The sequence below is a fragment of the Triticum aestivum genome, chromosome 7D, assembly GCF_018294505.1.
Source record: "Triticum aestivum cultivar Chinese Spring chromosome 7D, IWGSC CS RefSeq v2.1, whole genome shotgun sequence".
NCBI lineage: Eukaryota > Viridiplantae > Streptophyta > Magnoliopsida > Poales > Poaceae > Triticum > Triticum aestivum.
In genome coordinates this window covers 236,763,885-236,788,637 of record NC_057814.1, presented here as the reverse complement: position 1 = coordinate 236,788,637, position 24,753 = coordinate 236,763,885, and the positions used below count along the sequence as shown (strand labels likewise).

Sequence of the window (24,753 nt, the reverse complement as noted above, 5' to 3'; positions counted from 1 at the left end):
CGAGATTAGGATTTGTCACTCCGATTGTCGGAGAGGTATCTATGGGCCCACTCGGTAATGCACATCACTATAAGCCTTGCAAGCATTGTGACTAATGAGTTAGTTGCGGGATGATGTATTACGGAACGAGTAAAGAGACTTGCCGGTAAGATTGAACTAGGTATCGAGATACCGACGATCGAATCTCGGGCAAGTAACATACCGATGACAAAGGGAACAACGTATGTTGTTATGTGGTTTGACCGATAAAGATCTTCGTAGAATATGTGGGAACCAATATGAGTATCCAGGTTCCACTATTGGTTATTGACCGGAGAGGTGTCTCGGTCATGTCTACATAGTTCTCGAACCCGAAGGGTCCGCACGCTTAACGTTACGATGACAGTTATATTATGAGTTTATATGTTTTGATGTACCGAAGGTTGTTCGGAGTCCCGGATATGATCACGGACATGACGAGGAGTCTCGAAATGGTCGAGACATAAAGATTGATATATTGGACGACTATATTCGGACACCGAAAGTGTTCCGGAGAAGTTTCGGATTAAACCGGAGTGCCGGAGGGTTACCGGAACCCCCCGGGGAAGTATTGGGCCTTAGTGGGCCTTGAGGGGAGAGAGAGAGCAGCAGCCAGGAGGTAGTGCGCCCCCTCCCAGGAGGAATCCTAGTTGGACTAGGAGAGGGGGGCACAACCCCCTTTCCCTCTCCCTCTCCCTCTCTTTCCTTCCCCCCTTCTTTTCCTAGTTGGACTAGGAAAGGGGAGTCCTACTCCTACTAGGAGGAGGACTCCCCCTCTCTCCTTGGCGCGCCTAGGGCAGCCGGCCTCCCCCTTGCTCCTTTATATACGGGGGCAGGGGGGCACCTCGAGACACACTTGATATACGATATTTTAGCCGTGTGTGGTGCCCCCCTCCACCAGATTACACCTCGATAATACCGTTGCGGAGCTTAGGCGAAGCCCTGCGTCGGTGGAACATCATCATCGTCACCACGCCGTCGTGCTGACGAAACTCTCCCTCAACACTCGGCTGGATCGGAGTTCGAGGGACGTCATCGAGCTGAACGTGTGTAGAACTCGGAGGTGCTGTGCGTTCGGTACTTGATCGGTCGGATCGTGAAGACGTACGACTACATCAACCGCGTTGTGATAACGCTTCTGCTGTCGTCTACGAGGGTACGTGGACAACACTCTCCCCTCTCGTTGCTATGCATCACCATGATCTTGCGTGTGCGTAGGAATTTTTTTGAAATTACTACGTTACCCTACAGTGGCATCCGAGCCTAGTTGAACTTCCATGGACAAGCTGTCATGTCTATGGACACATGCATTGCATACCGATCACTGGAAGGAGTAGTAGAGAAAGCTAGGCGGATAAATAGTTCCTTATAGTCAAGCGGACCCACGCTACTACTTGTTCCAAAGACATGCACACCATCAAAATAGTCCATCTATATCAATATACATAGAGAGGGAATATTTTTTTTACAAGAGAGGAAATAGTTCATCCATCCATAATGCCCTACTGCTGGTGCAACATCTTCTTCTTCTTCTTCCTGTTCTCATTTTCTGTGGGAGACGGCTTCGCAACAAGCTCTCTGGACCTTGCAGCTATCTCGAAACTCACACGGGCATCGAGGGCAACATATTTTATCTGCTCGTACGTCAAGGGATAATTCTCCCATCCAGACGACCTTAGCCAGCGTATCATCACCCTTCTGAAGATTTGTTCCGAGCACAAAATTTGCTACGTCGAATAGGGATGGTGTCGGTTTATCACAATCTTCTACAAGAATTTTTATTTTGGTTTGTAGGTCAGCGATGCTTTTCAAATCAAGCTTGTACGGCTCCAACTTCTGTTTGTCCCCTGCGATGGCTGCCCCACAGAAGTATATGTCCTCCCGAGACAAGAAATCGTGAAGCTCACCTGGTATGGAGTGCGCGTGTATGATGTGGTACACCAAAACATCATCTTCGAGGCACAGCTGAAGGCCGGTGGCGCGTTGGATCTTCCCAGTGGCACGCTCCGTGTACTCTGCGTCGAGACCGATGACATTCATCTCCACCTTTTGGTGGGAGTTGGATACATTGTTGATCCACTTCCGAACAACCCTTGGGTGGTCGGTGACTGTGGCAACTATGCTCAACGAGACTTCAACGAGGACATGTTTGACGCTAAAAACCTGCATCTCGATCTCTTTCGCCATTTGGAACCGCTGGACCGGAGGGCTATGGTTTGGAGAATTAGGATTAGATGGCTAGTCTAACTGAAGAAGATGATTATTTATAAGGGCTTTGGAATTACTCCAGGAGGATGTGAAGAGGTTAAAACAATGTGAATGCAGTGTGGTTTGGATGCAAATGAAGATCAAGGAGTAGTGAAGAAGCCGAGGAAAATCGGTTCCCGATGGAGAAGTAAATGGGAGAAGTTATGCGCATGCATGAGGAGAGTTGCGGTGGTTTGACTGCTGCATGCAATGGATTGGACGGGCTCTTCGGTTGCCTTTTCTCTCTCCCACGCGCACAGAATGGCACACTTGCATGCTGCAGTTTATTGGCTGGAGTCCTGCTACAGCTGCTCATGCGTACGCTAATTAATGCCGTGAATGCGGGGCATGGAGGGAAATGGGCGCATGCAAAAGGGTATATACGCAGACTAATTAGAGAAATACTGAAAAAAGTTATGCGCAAACAAAAGAGGACCGGAGGGAGTACTACTCATGTTCCTACTACGGTTAAGGAATATGCGGTTATCCTCAAAAAAGAAAAGTCCTTCTTCGCGCTTCCGCATGCACCAGAATTTGGTTCTGCTCGCAATATGGATGATACCTGGAGGATGAAGTGAACCCAGAGGCATGCTAGCATGGGAGTACTACTCACTACTCCTACTACTAGTAGTAGTACAACTGTGGTACACTTGATGGTCAAAATACTATTATTCATCCGGTCCTCACAGTGAAGTGACAAGACCCTATGCCCGAGGTGACACCAGTCCACGCGGCGTGTCCGGGTTACCAAAGTCAGCCTCACCTTGTGCACTGTGCAGTCATTGCCGCTGTATAGCATGCCTCGCCTCATCTCCCTCTCCCCTAGCACCACTCCATCTCCATCTCCGTCTCGCCAGAGATCCTGAGGTCACTCTTCATCATCTCACTGTGCCCCCGCGTACCCTCGCCTCGCTCGCCTCCCCCAGTACCACTATTCCCTCGCTAGCCGCTCCAGCACCGAAAGCCTTCTCCCCCGTAAATCAAGCCCCCCAAAACCCCACCTTCCAAACTCCACCATGGCCGAACGCGAACCGCGCATCATCCATATGAGCCGCGATTGGAGCAATCTCCCCAGTGACGTCCTCGACCTCTGTTGTTTGTGTATGGATATGTTGAGCGCCCTGCGGCTGGCTGCATGCTCGAGGGGCATGCACACGGCCATCGTCGAAGCGAGGCCTAAGCTTTTCAAGACACCCTACTTGCTGATATCTGGTCTTGCGAGATTTGCTCACCATGATACGGAGGCGTACATGATGCCCCTCAACATCAATCCAACCTCCATTAGCCGAAACTTCTTTGCAAGTATGTAGTGGGTCGCCGTAAATCATTTCCCTCGACTTCGATCCGATCACCATCGCCCGAAACTTCTTGCAGGTATGTATTGGGTCAGCATGAACTCCCACTAGATGGTTGCCGTCAAAGAAGACGGGGGAAAGTTGGTGCTCGTGAACTTCCAGACCTCCAACAAGATTATCCTTCCTTCGTTGGATGATATAGAGTTTTACCTTCGCGGTCCAAGTCATCTAGATTACGTCGTCAGTTGGACGCACCTTGAAGATTGTAATCTGCCAAGTGCCCACATGACATGCGGATTACGCAGACTTCAAGCTAATTGCGTTGTTCGACAAGGGACTCGCCTATGTTTCCGCCGGTGCCTTCTTTAGCTGCAGACAGCTCAGCTCGCAGTGGATCGTCGTCAAAGCTGATACACACTTCTGTGATGCTATTGAACATAATGGCATCATCTACGCGATCGACAAAGCAGATGGCACCACGTATTGCTGGGACGGCGCGTGTAAGTTGTTTCCGTCTGATGTTAATGATGACGCCATGACACTGTTTGAAATTTTTGTGATGATTGACATATCCCTGTTTGAGCAGAATTTGAGTAGAACTATGGCAATGTATTAGAGACTTCGTAAATCAGCTATATTTGGAATGAGTTAATTCATGCGATTGTGACCATGTCATTACAGCCAATTTGTACCCCTGAATAATCAAACTGTTAGGAAGATATTGATATTCTCCTTATTTTATAGTAATCTATATACTACTAAATATGAGTGTGTATCAATGGCCATGTTAGTTTCCTCATTTTCATGATGTAGAAACATGCATCACACTGTTGATTTCATCTAACCATACATTAGGGAAGCAAATGTGCATATGGAGAACTCTATATTTTGAAGTAGTGAAATCCTGTAATGCTTACCATGTGTACATACCTATGTTCGCCCTTCAGCAATCAATAGCTAGAATAATATGCTCACAAAATTTTTGCCCACAGAACATGAGTATATAACAATGCATGGTCTGTTAGTTTCCTTGAAGAATTTGTTTGTGAGGACAGAACATGATTACATAACATGCATGACATGGTAGTTTCCTGTGAAGAATCGATTGTGAGATAACATGAGTATAACCATGCATGGCACTTCTATATTTTCGAACCCAATATACATTTCCCTGTATTTTCCTCCCAGTTCCAACAGGGACATATCAATGTTGTTTCTTGCATTATCCTACTCATACTCTGAACAATGCTAATCTTACATTAACAATGCCTGTCCTTTTTGATATGATGCAGTGTCCCTACAGTTACTGCCCTTTGTAATCACACCACCTTTGCCAAAAACAAGGAAGCACAACTGGTTCCTCGCTCGATCAGAGGACGGCAAAAGACAGATGATCATTCGGACACATGAGTTGGAAAAGTTATATTGCAAAAACCCCATTGTATGCAAGCACCGTGAAATACGTGAGTATCCGGACAGTGACTGTTACGTCTATGAGCAGGATACCAGCTTGTTGGGGCCTGCGGGATTTTTGAGTTGGAGGCGGGTAAACAGCCTTGGTTCATACTCTCTGTTTCTCGGACTCAATTATCCGATTAACCAGGAGATCACCGTTGGCAAGGACCTTGATGGTAGAGAGGCTCTGTTTGCTATGGAAAACTGTGTCTTCACGGCGAGCCCTAGGAGTTCGGGAGCAAACTCCCCTGATTGTCAATGATACAACCTGCAACCAAAAGAAGGTGAGAATGACAAAGGCATCTGGATTAACTTTGATCCTTGGATATGTCGAGTCCGACAAGCAGTGATGTGGTTCAAGCCTTCAGGTTGATAGGTAATTGGGTTGTTGCGTCGAAAGGGTGGAGTACTGGTGTCTCCGGATCACTGGTGGCTGAACCGGGGCTACAAATTATTATGGTGTTGGATCATCCCTCTTCGAATGTCTTGTTGTCTTTGCTGCTTGTTCTGGATGGGTAGTTCTCTCTTTTGTTATGCATATTCCTTGTCATTTGGTCATCCTCGTCTATGTCACTCTTACTATGTAATAGTTGCCTCTATTTAGAATGTCATTCTCGTCTGGATCACGAGAGTCTGAGCACTGCAGATGGGTGCGTTTTGGTGGTGTAGCAGGACTTCTTATGAACTATCATCTCTTGCTGTTTATGTCAGTAGTAGTCACTAGTCAGTGTTTGAATGTTGTATATATCGTTGTTTCGAACTGTTTATTGTCTCGAACTGATGGTGGGCTAAATGAGGGCATCACCATTCTCCAGTGTTTAGAGTATATCTCCTTTTTTCAAGTTATGATTTGAGCTTAGTGTCTTTTCGATGATGTACACTTGTTTGGGCCAGTGAGGTGTCGTTGAATATGGGCCGAGTAGTAACGCAATGCCAAATAGGTCAATTATGACTCTCAGGCCGGGCTCTCAAAAGATCCTCAAAAAAAGGCCGTGCTCTCAAAAAAGAAAGAATAGGGACTCTTAGGCTCACATGTGGGCACCACCAGTGTTTTCGTGCGCTTGCACGCCGAGAGCATATTGGCGCATGTTCGAAATTCATGCTACCTTTTCATCCCCAATCAACCGCCCCTCCCCCACCTCTGGAATCTCGATTCCTACTCCAGTTCCCCCAAATCCCCCTCCTCTACTCCCTGTACTCAAGCGCACTATCATGTCGCCGGTCAACGCGGATCTCCGAGCCGGAGATCCTGAGGTCCGTCCTGCCTTCGGGCGCTGCGTGCTGTCGCTCAATAGTGGCATGGCGGCACTTGACGACCAGTTTGCTGGCAAAGTGCTGATGGTAACCATCAACGGCGACCGGCCTCCCGTCTCGCCAGACGACCTTGTCAAAGCTCTTAGCATTGCGCACGGCATCCAAATAAGTGACTTGCTCGTCGAAGTCTGTCCGCCACCGGCTGATTTCTTCATCAGGTTCCGGACAACTTTCGACTGCAGACATGTGTTTGAATCTTCCCGGCGTTTGTTCTACGATGGCGCGCTGGTGAGCTTTGATCGGTAGCACCCAGGATGGGGCTCGATGCCCTCTGAGCTTGAGTTTTTAACAAAGCTTACCTTCCACGACATGCCTCGACGTGCTTGGAACAGCGAGTCCATGAATGACCTTATCAACGACCTTGGAGGTGAGCTCGTAACTATGTTTGTTCCTCTAGACAGCTGGACTCTGACGGTTATGGCATGGATGAAGAAGCCATCCACCATACCGAAGGTGATTGGTGTTGAGATACTGGTGCAGGAACCAGGGTTGTACTATTCGTCGCCACCAAGGCTGCCGCGGACCACATTAGGGATGTACCTATATCAAGTGTTCATGCATGTCGAAGAAGTGGTCAATCCATCAATCGAAGTCCTGCCGCCGCCGCTGGTGCCCGGGTCCATCGACGACGTCCATTACAGGAGTCAACGTTAGACTTTCCCCGTGTTGCTCGGAACGATGGATGGCACAGGGCCTACTCCATCGCGCGGCGAAGGCCACTGCTTCTTTGGGAGAAGAGGCATGGCTGGCTGCCTGGATGTGCTCGAATTTGAGGTAACAACTGAATCTTGTCAGATGACCTGTTCTATTTTTTACCTAAACTTTTTTTAGAAAGGGTTGTACGTCAACTTAATGTTCTAGCAGAACTTATATATTGTGTTGTCTGTCTGTTCTCTTTGCACAGCATTCAAGATATTTCTCCGTCATTGATAAAGACGATGAACCGTTATGTACGAGTTCGTTGGTTTCAACATAGCCCTACCCGTAGCGATCCACTGCTCCCACCCTGATTGTGCCGCCTGCGTGAAATTTTTGTATGCAAGTTCAGTGTGCTATGATGTTCTATATGATTGTGTCAACCATATAAGTTTTTGCCGAGCATCATCAATGCATATGGATGAAAGATGTATTTACGAGCATCGACTGATGGGTCTCTCTCTCTCTCATACACACACACACGCACGCACGCACACGCACACGCACGCACAAGTGGGACCCGTTGAATTATTTCTTCGCTCGTGACAGCTTTTAATTAGGTTCCATTGTACTCCAACTTTTTTCTTAAGTTATTAATTAAGCTCAGTGACTTCAAAAAGTTGTACAGAAGCCTTGTTTAGGCCTTTCCGGCGTTGCTGAATGTGGGCTGAGTAGCCATCTAAGGTTGTATTGTACTACACAGGCCTTTTTTTCAACATCAGCAATGCAACTGGGCCGACAGTTGTACACAATCCGGGTCAACTTGTTATTCTCCGCCCCGCTGGGCTGCAAATCTTTCCTAGGAGGGATGCATTAGGCTTAACAAGAAATGGGCTTTAAGAAATAATAAATCGGATGTAATTATAAAAAATGGGCAGTAACTATAAAAAATGCACCAAACACGTAATTAGTTTATAAAATATTACTTTTGGATTTTGAAAATTTTAATTTCATTAATTGTTGCACGCGCAATGTTTCGTTGGATTTTTACGTAATACAAATTTATATTGAAATTGTATTTAATCTGACTAGAAATTTCAGTACAAAAATATTTCGGATCCTATCAAAATGTGGGAAATTTTATTGAATTCTGTTTTGAACGGTTGGTTGAAATTATTAATCGTTGTCCTAGCTAGAAAATGGGCTGTATTTTTAACAAACTGTAAATGGTTTGTAGTAAATTCCATTAGAATTCAAAAATGGGTTGTGCATTCTTACAAATCGCAAATGGGCTATAAGTTCTCTGCCACACACTTGTGGGTCTACTAAGTTGACGCGTATGTAAGGCTTTGTCAACTTATAGTCAACACACGGTTCTAGCAGCAGTGTCCGTTGGATGTCCATCCAACGGTTGTCGTGCTTCTTCTTCAATCTCGGATATTCTAGCTTCAGCCGCCCAAAAAATGATTCCTCCCCCTAACATCTGGGGCGCACCATTTCGGAGGCTGACCTGTGGGCCTACTAAGTTGACGCGTACCAAGGGCTTTGTCAACTTAGTCAATATAAACGATTCTAGCTGCAGTGACCGTACGATGTCCATTCAACGACCGTTGTGATTCTTCAACCTCTGGTCTTCTTGCTCCAGCCGCCCAAAGCAGCGCCGGTCGTGCCACCTGCTCCTGCCTCCCGTGACCGGCTGTGCTGCCGCGGAGGCCTCACCTCCCCCTACCACTCCCACCGCTGGCCAGGCCCTGCGGCGACGGCATCCTCACACCGCAGCCGAACCAGTGAACCCTCGTACTCCTCTCAGCGTGGGCATCCACTCCTGCGTCTTCCCCGGCTCCGCGTCGTCCCCTTCCTAGGCCTCGCCGTCGTCCACCGCCTTGGTGCTCTCGGCGCGGCATGGTCAACGTGGTCAAGGAACAACTTCCATCGGAAGAGTACTGTATGTGGAGAGGCTGACAGCTGGGTCCATGGCCGCAGCAAGGAAGTGCCTCCTTATTACGCGCAAAATAATTATTCCTCCACCTGATAGCAGGGACCCACCGGATGGGCCATCGTATTTCGCGAAAAAAAACGTTTTCCCCTGACTGCTGGGACCCACCAGCTACATCTTCGCACGCAAGGAAGTGCGTCCATATTACGGGCAAAAAATGATTCGCCCCCTGACTGTCGGGACCCACCAGCTACATCTTTACACGCAAGGAAGTGCATGACAGTCGGGACCCACCTGATCGAAGCGTACGTAGCTTTGTCATTCTGGTCGCGAACGTGTACGTACATACTGGTCGATGTAGAGGCGCGCACGTGTCGTATAGAGGCGAGCACGTAGCATGTACACGTACGTACAGCGGCCAGGCTGCAAGAAAGAAAATACGGCCACGTATGTACATACGGGCGGGGTCTCGAACACCTACTCGCGCATACGTACGGCCAGGGCTCGTGTACATGGCTGGGTCGGAACAGAGAAACTGCGTCGTCATCGTGTTCATGGGGAGCCAACCGGCTGGGTCGGAACGGAACGCGTCGTCATGTTCATCGGGAGCCAACCAGCTTGGACGGAACAACCGATGGAAACGAGGCCTAGCGTACCGCAGAATGGAGGAAACGGCCTTGTGTTCGACTGGCCATGGTCGAAACGGGATCATGTTCATCGGGAGGGGTCTGGCGTACCGCAAAACGGAGGAAACGGACTTCTATTGGACCTCCTACGGTCGAAACGGGGTCCTGTTGACTGGGAGGGGTGTGGCGTACCGCAAAACGGAGGAAACGGACTTGTGTTGGAGTGCTACGGTCGAAATGGGGGTCCTGTTCATCGGGAGGGGTGTGGCGTACCGCAAAACAGGACTCCACGGGCTACTGTTCATCCACCGTCGACCTCCTCCAGCCTCCACGGGCTACTGTTCATACACCGTCGACCTCCTCCAGCCTCCACCTGCGACTGTTCATCCACGGGCTCCTGTTCATCCAGCCTCCACCGCGCGCTCCTCCACCGCCTACTGTTCAACCAGCCCTCTCCATGGGGTCCTGTTCAACTACCCCTCCACGGGCTACTGTTCATCCAGCCCTCCACCGGCTACTGTTCAACCAGCCCTCCACCGGCTACTGTTCAACCAGCCCTCCACGGGGTCCTGTTCATCCAGCCCTCCACGGGGTCCTGTTCATCCACCGACTCGATTGATCGGGGTACTGTTCATCCAGCGGCAACAGCCTCTACTACCACGGGTTCCTGTTCATCCAACCCCCCACCGGGAACTGTTCATCCAAACCCCCTCAACAATGCTCACTGTTCATCTAGAGGCAGCATCGATCGGCTTCAGTTAGCAGCAGTAGCGAAGGAATCACACTCGCGTTCAGTTAACAGCAAGGGATCGATCGATCGCTCGGGTTCAGTAATGCGTAGCCTGCAGTGCAATCGCTCGGGTTCAGTTAGAGCCCAACGCCTCGCTCGGGTTCAATTAGAGCCCAACGCCTCGCACACACGCGCGTACGTACGAGAGAAACGCGCATCGCTCGGCCCCCGACCACCCACTGTAACCGGGAACTCCCCGATATTTTCCTCGCCCTCGCTTCTACCACGGTTTTTTTGTCATGGACGGCCCAAAGAATGTCATGCAGCTGCGTCTCCGGCCCGCCCAGGACGAAAAGCCCATTTTCTCTCATGATTTTTTGTCATAGAAGTAGGACCCCACCACATCTATGATGATACCAGGTTTTGTCACAATTATCGTCATAGAAGTGTCATAAGTATGACAGATTTTTTTTGTTCGGCCCAAAATGTCACGGATGTGTCTTTTTTTGTAGTGTATGGACTTTGGTTGACTTGCCCGATGATCGGCAAGCCATAGAGAATAAATGGATCTTCAAGAAGAAGACTGATGATGATGGTAATGTTACTGTCTATAGAGCTCGACTTGTTGCGAAAGGTTTTTGAGAAGTTCAAGGAGTTGACTATGATGAGACCTTCTCACCCGTAGCGATGCTTAAGTCTGTCCGAATCATGTTAACAATTGCGCATTTTATGATTATAAAATTTGGCAAATGGATGTCAAAACTGCATTCCTTAATGGATTTCTTAAAGAAGAGTTGTATATGATGCAACCAGAAGGTTTTGTCGATCCTAAAGGTGCTAACAAAGTGGGCAAGCTCCAGTGATTCATTTATGGACTGGTGCAAGCCTCTCGGAGTTGGAATATACGCTTCGATAGTGTGATCAAAGCATATGGTTTTATACAGACTTTCGGAGAAGCCTGTATTTACAAGAAAGTGAGTGGGAGCTCTGTAGCATTTCTAATATTATATGTGGATGACATATTGTTGATTGGAAATGATATAGAATTTCTGGATAGCATAAAAGGATACTTGAATAAGAATTTTTCAATGAAAGACCTTGGTGAAGCTGCTTATATATTGGGCATCAAGATCTATAGAGATAGATCAAGACACTTAATTGGACTTTCACAAAGCACATACCTTGATAAAGTTTTAAAGAAGTTCAGAATGGATCAGTCAAAGAAAGGGTTCTTGCCTGTGTTACAAGGTGTGAAGTTGAGTCAGACTCAATGCCCAACCACTGCAGAAGATAGAGAGAAAATGAAAGTCATTCCCTATGCCTCAGCCATAGGTTCTATCATGTATGCAATGCTGTGTACCAGACCTAATGTGTGCCTTGCTATAAGTTTAGCAGGGAGGTACCAAAGTAATCCAGGAGTGGATCACTGGACAGCGGTCAAGAACATCTTGAAATACCTGAAAAGGACTAAGGATATGTTTCTCGTTTACGGAGGTGACAAAGAGCTCGTCGTAAATGGTTACGTTGATGCTAGCTTTGACACTGATCCGGCTGACTCTAAGTCGCAAACCGGATACGTATTTATATTGAATGGTGGAGTTGTCAGTTGGTGCGGTTCCAAGCAGAGCGTCGTGGCGGGATCTACGCGTGAAGCTGACTACATAGCTGCTTCAGAAGCAGCAAATGAAGGAGTCTGGATGAAGGAGTTCATATCCGATCTAGGTGTAATACCTAGTGCATCGGGTCCAATGAAAATATTTTGTGACAATACTGGAGCAATTGCCTTAGCGAAGGAATCCAGATTTCACAAGAGAACCAAACACATCAAGAGACGCCTCAATTCCATCCGTGATCAAGTCAAGGAGGGAGACATAGAGATTTGCAAAATACATACGGTTCTGAATGTTGCAGACCCGTTGACTAGGCCTCTTCCACGAGCAAAACATGATCATCACCAAGACTCCATGGGTGTTAGAATCATTACAGTGTAATCAAGATTATTGACTCTAGTGCAAGTGGGAGACTGAAGGAAATATGTCCTAGAGGCAATAATAAAGTTGTTATTTATATTTCCTTATATCATGATAAATGTTTATTATTCATGCTAGAATTGTATTAACCGGAAACTTGATACATGTGTGAATACATAGACAAAACAAAGTGTCCCTAGTATGCCTCTACTTGACTAGCTCATTAATCAAAGATGGTTAAGTTTCCTGACCATAGACATGTGTTGTCATTTGATGAACGGGATCACATCATTAGGAGAATGATGTGATGGACAAGACCCATCCGTTAGCTTAGCATAATGATCGTTAAGTTTTATTGCTATGGCTTTCTTCATGACTTATACATATTCCTTTGACTATGAGATTATGCAACTCCCGAATACCGGAGGAACACCTTGTGTGCTATCAAACATCACAACGTAACTGGGTGATTATAAAGATGCTCTACAGATGTCTCCGAAGGTGTTTGTTGGGTTGGCATAGATCGAGATTAGGATTTGTCACTCCGAGTATCGGAGAGGTATCTCCGGGCCCTCTCGGTAATGCACATCATGATAAGCCTGGCAAGCAATGTTACTAATGAGTTAGTTGCGGGATGATACACTACGGAACGAGTAAAGAGACTTGCCGGTAACGAGATTGAACTAGGTATGAGGATACCGACGATCGAATCTCGGGCAAGTAACATACCAATGACAAAGGGAATGACGTATGTTGTCATTGCGGTTTGACCGATTAAGATCTTCGTAGAATATGTAGGAACCAATATGAGCATCCAGGTTCTGCTGTTAGTTATTGATCGGAGATGTGTCTCGGTCATGTCTACATGGTTCTCGAACCTGTAGGGTACGCACGCTTAACGTCGATGACGATCTGTATTATGAGTTATATGTTTTGGTGACCGAAGATTGTTCGGAGTCCCCGATGAGATCACGGACATGATGAGGAGTCTCGAAATGGTCGAGAGGTAAAGATTGATATATTGGACGATAGTATTCGGACACCAGAATGGTTTCGGATATTTATCGGAGTACGCAGGGGTTACCGGAACTCCCCGGGGAAAGTAATGGGCCTCATGGGGAAAGTAATGGGCCTCATGGGCCATAGGGGAGAGAGAGAGGGCAGCCCACAAGAGGGTGGCGCGTGCCCCCCCATGGGGAGTCCGAATTGGATAAGGGGAGGGGGCGCGGCCCCCCTTTCCTTCTCCCTCTCCCTCTCCTTTCCCCTTCCCCCCTCCGAAAGAAGGAGGGGGGGCAAAATGGACTTGGAGTCCTAGTAGGACTCCTCCCCCTTGGGGGCACGCCTAGGCCGACCTTCTCCCTTTCCCTCCTTTATATACGGGGGCAGGGGGGCACCCCAAAGCACATCAATTTGTTTCTTAGTTGTGTGCGGTGCCCCCCTCCACCGTTTACTCCTCTGGTCATATTGTCGTAGTGCTTAGGCGAAGCCCTGCGCAGATCACATCACCATCACCGTCACCACGCCATCATGCTAACGAAACTCTCCCTCGACACTTTGCTGGATCAAGAGTTCGAGGGACGTCATCGACTTGAACGTGTGCTGAACTCGGAGGTGCCGTACATTCGGTACTTGATCGGTTGAATCGTGAAGACGTTCGACTACATCAACCGCGTTAAACTAACGCTTCTGCTTTCGGTCTACGAGGGTACGTGGACACACTCTCCCCCTCTCGTTGCTATGCATCTCCTAAATAGATCTTGCGTGATCGTAGGAATTTTTTTGAAATTGCATGCTACGTTCCCCAACACCGCCTAGTCATCGTCTTCTTCCTCCTTCTCTTTTTTCTTTTTAGTATGTAGCCCCTGTGACCTGCACGGGGGAGGGGGGGTGTCAAGATGAATAAGAAATGGGCATGAGGTGCCGTTAGTCTGGTGGATTGGCGCGTCTGGATGTGAGCGCCAATCCACCTTTTAATTATGAACTAGTATCTTCTATCTTGTCTTCGTTGTCTTCGAACAATTTTTATTTCTGTGTGCGCATTGTACCCTCGATTAGATTGTGCTTAGACACACAATATCTCGACCCTAGTGCATCAAGACTCTGCCTAAACCTCTACCACGTGAGATACTGTTTCCCAAGCACACGCATATACTTAGAAATGTCACAACTTATAAGAGCGTCGTTGGTCATCCAAACGATACCTTCGCCTGTTGCAATTGGACAATCGAAAAATGCTTCTTCACGAACGGGCAGAGCACATAGAAAAAGTTCAAAAAAAAAGAAATGAACCAAATATATACAGTTGAGATGTTTCACTTATTTGTGCTTGCTTGGTTCTTGTTCTGATTGGACGAAAAATCGTGAAGGTTGGCCTGCCATGGCCGTGTAGCCCCCGGGCTCGTCTGTGAAGAAGAATTTTGCCGCCTTAACGTTTCAATAGAAAAAGCAGACAAGCTTTGACCATGTTGTGCGTCCACAACACGTTCATTAGTTGTGAGCGTAAGGTATGTGATATGCAGCATGATGCAGGTCATGAATGTAACTACCAGATGCAGATCATGAGTTGCTCCTGTGTGTTTAGGTATTGTTAAAGGCCGTTTGCGTGGATCTCCTGTTGGTTCGATAAACCTTGGTTCTTAACCGAGTGAAATACTTTCTGCTGCTATATTTCTTCACCCTTCCTCTTCGGGGAAATCCCAATGGCTATCACAAGTAGCAGAAGAATTTCTGACGCCGTTGCCGGGGAGACTTCATCAAACAACTCAGGGTCCCTTCATACACTTTATCATTTACTTCTTCTATTTTTTACTTGCTTTTATTAGTTCCGGTTTAAAAAATACCAAAAATATGTGTGCTTGTGTTGACATGTGCCTCCTATTTGTTTGCATCTTCGCTTGCTAAAATATGGACCCCCTTGAATTTTTCTACTTGGGCCATCTTCGATCCATTTGTGCTCATGCTGAAACCCAAACTAGCTTAGTTGAGAGAAAATCATCCTACGAACATGCTTATTTTGTGCATCACAACTTGTCTAAAAAAGGAAGACACTTATGGGATCAAATACCTAGATTGGAATGTTATGCTCTGAATTTATGCGAAATACGTGATTTACTTGTTGCTCCGAGAATCCTAAAAAACACCTTCCTTTCCAATGTGAGTTTAATGATAATGAAATCTTATCTTCTTATGCCAAGGGTGTTTATTGTTATTATGATATTAAACAAATTGAAGAATTTATAACTTTGACGTGTGCCTATAAAATTGCTGCTTTGATTAAAAGTATGATGCTACTCTTTACAAATCTAATTTTTTCCATACTTAAATATTGCTACGAAGACTCTAATGCCCGTGTTAAAGATTATATTAAGAAAATCTCTGTTGTCCAAGAAGGGATTGATTTTACATGAATCTATAGATGATTGTTATGATCCGATTGAAATATCCCCTGTTGATGAATGTGATGCTTGCTATTCTTATAATCATGATGCCAATATTAATGATGCTTATGGAGATGAACTTGGTATAGTTCCTTATGTTAAAAATGAAGTTATTGCTATTGTACCCACACTTGGTAGTCCTATTTTTTTAATTCTTCCAACAACATTATATCGGAGAAGTTTGCACTTACTAAGAATTATATTGATGGGTTGTGTTTTACCATTCTACATGATGATTTTAATGGATATAATATGCATGTCTTGCTGCCCCTACTTGCACTTACTATGAGAGAGGAAGCACGTCTCACCTTTCTATATTTCTAATACAATCAAATCACACTAGGCTTTGCCTCAACCTATTCGTGTTATCCTGGCATGCAAACACAACCAAAATAATCCTCCGGCCTGTAGGAATGGATGGAGACACGGCCAACCATGATGCACAGCTTTTCGTCCAACGCGTTGAGAATAAACCTTTTTTTTCTTATGACCGCAATAGCCGGCAAACATTCCCTTGGGGATGATATTTGCAAACATTTCTATGACAATTTTTTCGAAAACACATGACAAAGTTTTCAGAAATACTAGTATAAAATTGGGTCATCTATTTTGGAACGGAGGGAGTACAGGACAAATTTTGATGTGAAATTTGCCCTCTTCACTAGAAGGAATTGCTATCTACCCGCAACATAAAATATCGCGAAAAACATTCGCAAATGTAACCCCAGCGAACGTTGGCTGAAAAGCATTACCGTTTCCTTATTGTTTGCTCTCGCCACGAAGCCAAAGCAGCAGAGGAGCCAGCCAGCCACCGCTGACCCGAGGGCACCGCCGCCCTCCTCCGTGCGCCGGTAGCCACTCGCCAGAGGGAGAGAAGGGGAGGAAGAGCGGCCGCATCGGATGGGGGTCCTGGGAGACCGCTCGGGGTGGTGCTTCTGCTCCGGCGGCGGGGCCAAGCTGGAGCGGATCAAGTCCACGCTGCTCGCCACGAAGGGTCCCGCGCTCGCGGCCGTGTCCTTCCCTCGCGGCGGGGAAGGGGCAGGAGGAGGAGGTGGAGGAGGAGGAGGAGGGGGGAAGCGCGGGGGAGGGTTCCTCATCCACCGCGCCCTCCTGCTCACCACACACGGGACCGTCCCATCAGCCGCCGTGGCGGGCGCCGCCGAGGTCCAGCTCAGCCACGGCCGCCTCCTGGCCCGCCTGGTGCCTCAGAGGTAACTAACCCCGAAGACATTGCTCGCATTTTCCTGCTTGGTTTTCGCTTGGGGTTGTTTGGCTGTGCAATGCGGTGCCAAATGGTTTGCATTTTTTTGTGTCGGTTCCGCCCGGAAGTCGATTGATGTTGCATACTGCTCCGTGCAAAGATTTGATTATGCAACACCTTTGGCAATTTCTTTGCGCTGCACTCGTGCTCTGGCTGTTCATGTTGTACCATGGTGGAAGAAGATCTGGTTTTCGTCTTCAAATTTAGGAGAAGCTTATCGTTTTCCGTAGAGATTCTCAGTTGCAATGCTGTTAAAAATGGCTCAAGGTTTTGGCGGATTTGTGGGTCCATGCCATATCCGTTCCTCAGTTCTTGCATTTGGGCTAGAAGGCGCAATCTCAAGAGTTTGGTGGTGGTGGGGTTGACTTCAATATGGTTCAGGGAATTATTTGAGTTTGTCTTGTGATTATGGACCTCGGCAATCTTGATGTTATTAATGCATCCAGTTATTGTAGCAACCGTACGTGCAAGGGGGGACACAATTTTGATTTAACTTTGGAAGATCAAATGCAACCAGGGGTAGATAGATTATAATATACTGCTATTACTTTAGTGAAAAACAAAGATATAATACATTATGGAGTAGCCAATTACTCCCTCCGTATCAAAATATAAGACGCTTTTTTACACTATCATGGTGTCAAAAAACGTCTTATATTTTGATAGAGAGGTAGTACCAAATAAGAATGTTCGCACCTTATGTAAGTCATAAAATGGCTTCTTGTCATGTGTTGATGTATGAAGGATTGAAGTTGATTTTGTACATACAATAACCTGCTGTAGCCGCATAGGATCACCTCACCGCTCTGTACAGGTAGACATAAATTCTATTTAATTTTGGATGCTCGACTGATAAGAATCAATGGGAGGTAATATCTGCTGAAAGTGGTCCTTGGTTCCATTTATTCACTCGATTCATGGGCGCAGGATGTGTTGTTTTTAATGCATTCTTTTCTCAGGATGGGCTCAATCTGGTTTTCCTCTAGAAAACTTCATTATCTAACAGTCCAACAGCGTTTGTAACTTTGTTGTATGAATTCTGTGAACAAAGAAAAGGTGATATCAGTGAAGTGGTTCGTGTGGGAAAAAGATGCAGTGCGCTGTGCACGCATTCTTTGTGCTACTGGAGCCGGAATGAGCTTAGCAAATACTCTATTTACTTTGGAGGAGCATTTACTCTAATGATCCTTTATCTGCCTTTGCTGGCATTTTTACCAGTTCTACATGTTGTTTCTTCATTTCAGGTTCTTCATTACTAGCCCCATTCTGGACCTTACAATAGTCGGGCTTGATGTCTTGGATGAAGGCTCAGATTCGCACGGGCAACAGCCTCATTTCCTGAAAACCTGCTTGAACCCCAGTTTGGACCTTGGCAGTACAGTTTTGCTCCTGGGCCACACAAACAGAAGAGATTTGGCAGTAGGTGAGGGGAAGGTTGTTATAGCAACTGACAACCTTATAAAGTTCTCAACTGATGAAGTCTCATGGCATCCTGGATCTGCTGGTTTTGATATGAACGGGAATCTAGCTTTTATGGTCTGTGATCCGATGAAGCTTGCACCTTCTACACCTACAGGGTATGCTTCTGCATCATCAACTGCGCTCCTTGCATCAAAGATGGATGTGCCAACACAATTTGGGATCCCCATCCCTGCAGTATGCGAATGGTTAAAACAGCACTGGAGTGGTAGCTTGGAAGATGTTAGCAAGCCAATGATGCCCCCTGCACGATTGATATCTGCAGCAGGACAACGAAGTGAACCTTCTCTGAGTCATCTTCATTATATTAAGACCACTGAGCGAGAGGGTGGGGCATTGTCATCATCGCAGATGCCAGCAAGACCGACACGGCAGCATGGGTCATGCAGTTCAGCATCTGCCAAGATTTCATATGGTGAAAATGATTCTGTTAATTCACACTCCTTTCAAGGCCAACGAGATCCAGCCTCACAGGTGCCCGGACCTAAGGAGCAACCTGGTTCGGTCATGGATAGCTTTCCTCCTGGGCATCCAAGATCTATTTTCTTACCGCTTCCTCTAAAGCAAATGATGCCTGTCGATAATAAGATCAAACCGAACTGCTCGGTTTCAGATGAATCACGGGTAGGTAATGCGCGAATCAACTGCGATGCTATGCACAATGTTGCTTACCAGGAAAACTGCTGGAATGAGGCGCAGTCAAGTTCTTCACCACCGGCAATATCAGAACAAGGAGACAAGAGGGACGGCTTCAGCAGTGGGGAGGAGACAATGTACTCCGCGGAAACTATGGAAAGCAGAAACATTCCGAGTCCAAAGGACAAGAGGCCCCAGATAGTTGGCCGGTCACAGAGTTTTGCGAACCATAGCAAATGGGATTCACCTAAAAGTGTTGAATCTTCGAAAGGGCCGCCCTCAAGGTCGCATACATTCATTCCTTTGAGAAAACCACACTTGCAAGCTGCATCAATTTCACAGAAAAGCCAGGTTTATTTTAGCCCCACTGTCTCCTCCAACATGAAAAAGAGGAACCTGTCTCAGATTCCCATGAAACCTCGTCAAAGTGCTCAAGTCACCTCCAAGTGGATTACCTGATAGGATCCCCGTTCCCTCTCTCCAGATCATACAAAGATATCGCATCTGTCGGTTTAGTCAGTTCCACTCAACATCTCCATTTTGCTGTAGTCGTGTCATGTAAATGTATACTAGCTGTAAACCACGCGCTGATGATTCTTTGAGCTTAACATTAGCTAGCATATTCCCATCTTTTCTATGCTTACTCTGTAGGGTAAAACCTAAAACGAATTATCACCAGAAATATAGCCTTCTTGGTTTCAGTCAGGTACGCTGTTGAGTGTTGAGGATGCTGCGGCGAAGACCAAGATTCTGTGCAGGGAGCGATGTTCAGGAATGCTTTGCCACAGGCAATCAGACCTGTATCATCACCTACATTGTTATCCTGTAAGCCGAATAAGCGAACGGCTCCATGTTTTCTAAAACCAATCCCTTCGTGTTTTGCAAGCTAGAGCTTTTTCCATATGCATCCTGTTCTATGTGGTGATGTATGTTCAACCCACTGCGCTGCATATGCAACGTTGAGTCGAGATCTTTGTATGATTCTATATATTTTTTATGGTCTACAAGAAATGCATTTTTTTTCTTTGTTCAACAAATTAATATATGTGGTGAATATTTTTTATATCTGCATTAAGAATTTTGTAATGCATCTTTTTGCACTGGACTAGAAGAGCATATAACACATTATCACAACATGGCGATCGTTTTTTTAGAACCGCGTGGACAAATTTGGATAGTCATCAAATGAGAAATAAGACTGTAAATAAACTCGTGGCAATGGACCACCGGCTGCAGAATTTGGACTTGGTTTGAAGGGGGGAGAATTTGGACTCGCTGAGCTGCAAAGTGCAACGGGTTGGTTCCCCTTGTTGCTTCGACTTTTCTCGCCGTCCGATCCAAGATCGTGCGGACCACAGCTCGAGCCGCCGGCAATTGCATAGTCCGCGAGGACCCCGACGCTCGAACCCACCCTCTCCGGCCCGTCCCTCGTCCCCGCGTCCGACGACCTGCTCCACCGCGCCGATCGACCCCGTCTCACCCACGCTGCCGCCGGTGATCCGGTAGCTGTTCTTCCCCGTTCACCCAGCCATACTTGTCTATGCACATCTCTCTCTTGTACCCACGTCTAGGGTTCATGGCTTCAGGGAGGCAGTCGAGGGGACAGCGCGCGACCGGAGGGGATGCGGCAGCAGCGGGGCGTCGGCAGGGGCGGGGGCCGGCGGGATCCCGGGCTGCTGACCAGGGTGGTGGACAAGGTCTTCCGCTTCGTCCGCCTCGCCGAGTTCGAGATCCTCTTTGTCCTCTTCTTCCTCATCGCCTTCATCCTCTTCAAGGATCTCGTAAGCCCGCATCCCTCTCGCCTTCTCCCCCCGTTGAACATTTCGCGTCTGACTAACACGGGTCAAAATTCTGGTGCGGCACCTGCTAGCAAGAGATCTAGTAGGGTGGTCTATGCCCCAAATTGGCATCGTTCGCCTGCCTTTATGGTGATTGAGCGTTTATAGAGAAAGAATCAATTGAAACCGTAGAAGAGATGGTAGTAGCTAGCTTGGAATTTGGGAAGTATTCTGTCTGTGGCTTGGAATTTGGGCGGTGTTGAATAATAGAGGTCGAATGTAGGCATTGGTGTCCATGGTTACTGCTGGAAGCCTCCAACTATGCTATTCAAATTGAAACTATTAGGCTTGCTCGTCTGGATACAGTCTATAATGTACTCCCTCCGTTCCAAAATAGATGACTCAACTTTGTACTAAAGTTAGTACAAAGTTGAGTCATCTATTTTGGAACGGAGGGAGTAACTGTGAATCTTTTAGTCAGATCATGCTACTTGGAGGTAGAGATGTATCAGTGGTAAATCATATGCCTGTAGTGGAACAAGTGTAGTCTGCTTTTATATGATTTGCTATATCTGGTATTCTGGAATTTGCTATATTATCGTCTTGCACTAATTATTGAATGTGTCTTTTGTTACAGATGTCTCGACCAGACTACAACCAGATCTTTGTCAAGAAGCCTGATCAAGATGACCGCTGGCCTTAGAGGGTAGGAATCATAAGTAGTGTAATCATCTTTTTCTTACTGTGTTGCGGTATGTACATTCTGTAGAGGCTCATTTAAGTTTCCTTGTTATGACTACTTATTCGATACTTTAAAGATGCTTTTGACATGCTGCCGCCTCCAGTTTTCTCTAAGATTCATCTGCTCACTATTGCTTTTGTGGTTGTTTTGTATGAACCCTGATTTTTCCGTTCTCTGCAAACAAGCTGCCACACAATGTTAAGTGGGCATAGTGAAGTCACCTATATTTCTTCTCCACAGCATGACGTTTTCTTCATTTATATCATGTGACATCCCCATGATCTCTGAGCGATTTGGTTTATGAAATGCAGTACTTTCTTTGGTCAGTAATGTGTGCCGAAGATTACCACCATTGAGGTCTGGACGATTGGCTCCGACGGTAATCTTGTTGAGAACAAGCTTATATGGTTCCTAGTCACTCGGAATCTTTGAAACCTAGATAAGCTATGCATCTTATTTTAGTCATCATTTGATGATGGGTCCTCCTTAAAGATCCAAATGGCGTTCTTCATTATCATAGAACAACTGAAGTTATTGATAGCTCTGCTTTGTAGAAACATGGTGTGTGACTATCAGATAAATATCTCACAATATCCACTACATAGATTCATGGGATCATGGTTATTAGATTTCGCTCTAGCTGTTATATTGTTTCCACAAGTGGATATTTTGTTTTTGGTCATATATAAGGTGCATTGAGCATTTGGGTGCCATGAGACTTCAGTCACTATTAGTTATCTGAGCTTTTATTTTGTTGATTGTTATACATGAACCTATGATGCTCTTTGAGCAAAGAAAATTGAAGGCCACTTAATAATACGGATAATGTGACAAATGTTGTTGTACAGCTTTGCTATTGGATTGAATCATCGTTCAGAGTGTTTCTTAAAATGAGCTCAGTGGCTGTTAGAGAAAGGGAATGTTTGATGTGATATAGCATGCATTCAATTTGACATGCACATATCAATTCATTTTACAACTGGATAGCTCTGGGATATCCATTGATCGATATCGGAGTTCTCACATATCTGAAATTTAGCACATTCAAACTTGCGGCAGTTTTCTGGGGAAACACGTCTTCTTGTGAAACGAAGTTTTTGGTGTCTAATTTTTGTGTGGTTGCGGCAGTATCATCTGTTTCTAGATAACCAGCATGATAAACCCCTATACCTAACTGGTTCTTCTGACAAGAAAAGCTTACTTAACATCTTAAGTACTGTGGTACTAGGTTGCTGGTCAACTCTAGTAACTCACTGAGAAGCCTTGGTCGACACTCATACAAAAGCTGACCATGTCTTGTTTAGCACACCCCTTTTCCTTTGTCATGTTACTTTGGAAGTGGAATGTCAAATTTTCATTTTTAATGCCACGTTTCTGTGTCAGTTTGATCTCCTCTCAATGTGATTTGCCCTAATGCCGAAGTGATGGATTGTCGGCGGGCGAAAAAATAGCCCATACGATGCATGCTCACAGACTCGACCGGAGATCAACTCTCTGATTGAAGGATGTAAAGGATCATGATTTCGAGAAGGTAACTGGACTATTGATTGCCAGCATTTCGTTGGGACGTCAAAATCATGTCAAATGCATAGATGTTTGTTGTTCGTCATAACTTTCACGTGGTCCCTTGGAATCGGGAGGTTGTCACGTAAGAATCAAGTTCATTTCCTGTAATGATAACATTGGAAGCTTTGCTTTGAGGTACTCCTACTAGCATATACATGGCCCTGGCTCAAAGTCAGATTTGAGCCATCGGAAATGATACTGTCCGTTCGTCGATGCTGATTACTACTCTCTGCGTTCGTAAGTGAGCAACTCCAACGCGCCGACCCGTTTCATCCGCACACGTTGGTTTGAGTCGGACAGAAAAGTCGACCAACGCGCTGACCCAAACGGACGCACGTCCGCTTTGGGTCTGCCTGCCGACCCATTCCTGGCCATTTTTTAGCCTTATTTATGTCGGCGCGGACACGAGACGGACGCGCGCAACGCACGCCTACTCCTCCCCCTGGCCCGCTAGTAGGTGGCACATTGGTCATCCTCTCCCATTCCAACAGCAAACCCTCGCCCGCCTCCTTCGTCGACGCCGTCACCGCCCATTTTCCGGTGCCTCTGCCAGCTGCTAGTGCCGCAACATCCCCCCAACCCTCCTCCAACACCGCCACCTCCCACGTTGCCGCCACCGCCGTCTCGTCGTCGGGGCTCCGAAAGCATCCCAGCCCCACCTCCCGGACACAGCCGCGACCAGGGAGCCGCCCGCCAGCTCCTTCGTTCTGACACCGGCCCGCTCGTCGGACGTCGGCACGCTCGTCAGACGCCGCCAGGGTAGCCAGCTGGTCCGAGGGCAGCGCGACTCCTTCGTCGACGACGCGCAAGCTGTTCGACAGGTTGCCAAGGTACAAAATGGACTTCGCCGACGAGTTCTTTTTCCATAATTTCCTTTGCGACTCCGACGATTCCTCGTGCGATGAGGATGAGGAGATCTTGGCTGTCGTGTTGGTCCATCACCACCTCAATAGCCAGCGGCCGTTGTTCCGTGGCTCCATTCCGGGGCACCTTCCGGCGTTGAATCGTAACCGAGAGAGCGGGCATTTCCTTCTTTGGAAGGACTACTTTGACACAACGAACCCGTTGTTCAAACATCAGAAATTTCGGCGCCGTTTCCGTATGAGTAGACATCTTTTCAACCGTATTAGAGAGGGGGTGGTCGAATACAATGACTATTTCGAGTGCAAAGAGGATGCCCTTGGAAAGATTGGCTTCTCCTCTTATCAGGAATGCACTGCAGCCGTCCGGATGCTTGCATACAGAGTGCCCAATGATCTCGTTGACGAGTACGTCCGTATGAGCGAGCCTACATGGACTCCATGTACAAGTTCTGCAAGGCTGTGATTGCTGTGTTTGGCCCTGAGTACTTGAGAGAGCCGACTCCTCAAGATACAGACCACTTATTGGCGATGAATGCCAGCATAGACTGCATGCACTGGGAGTAGAAGAACTGCCCTTCTGCTTGGCAAGGGCAATATAAGGGCCATGTCAGGGCTTGCACTGTCATACCTGAGGCCGTGGCATCACAAGATCTCTGGATCTGGCACTCTTTCTTCGGCATGGCCGGATCACACAATGATATCAACGTGCTTCAACGCTCGCCGGTGTTTGCAAGGCTTGCCAAAGGCAACAACCCAGCGGTGAA

At 46.9% G+C, this 24,753-nt stretch overlaps 2 protein-coding genes across 2 annotated transcripts; both read left to right on the top strand.

The window, feature by feature from the left end:
* Nucleotides 1-16,379: 16,379 nt before the first annotated feature.
* On the top strand, nucleotides 16,380-19,745 carry LOC123168653 (uncharacterized). Its single transcript, XM_044586525.1, has 2 exons — nucleotides 16,380-16,875; nucleotides 18,170-19,745. Exons 1-2 carry the CDS (start codon nucleotides 16,565-16,567, stop codon nucleotides 19,497-19,499), a joined length of 1,641 nt encoding a protein of 546 aa, XP_044442460.1. The 5' UTR covers nucleotides 16,380-16,564; the 3' UTR covers nucleotides 19,500-19,745.
* A 504-nt stretch (nucleotides 19,746-20,249) lies between these two features.
* Nucleotides 20,250-21,673, top strand: LOC123166277 (uncharacterized). The gene is made up of 3 exons (XM_044584051.1): nucleotides 20,250-20,542; nucleotides 20,627-20,821; nucleotides 21,456-21,673. The coding sequence occupies exons 2-3, from the start codon at nucleotides 20,663-20,665 to the stop codon at nucleotides 21,519-21,521; spliced, it is 225 nt and encodes a 74-aa protein (XP_044439986.1). The 5' UTR covers nucleotides 20,250-20,542; nucleotides 20,627-20,662; the 3' UTR covers nucleotides 21,522-21,673.
* The last annotated feature ends 3,080 nt before the right edge of the window (nucleotides 21,674-24,753 follow it).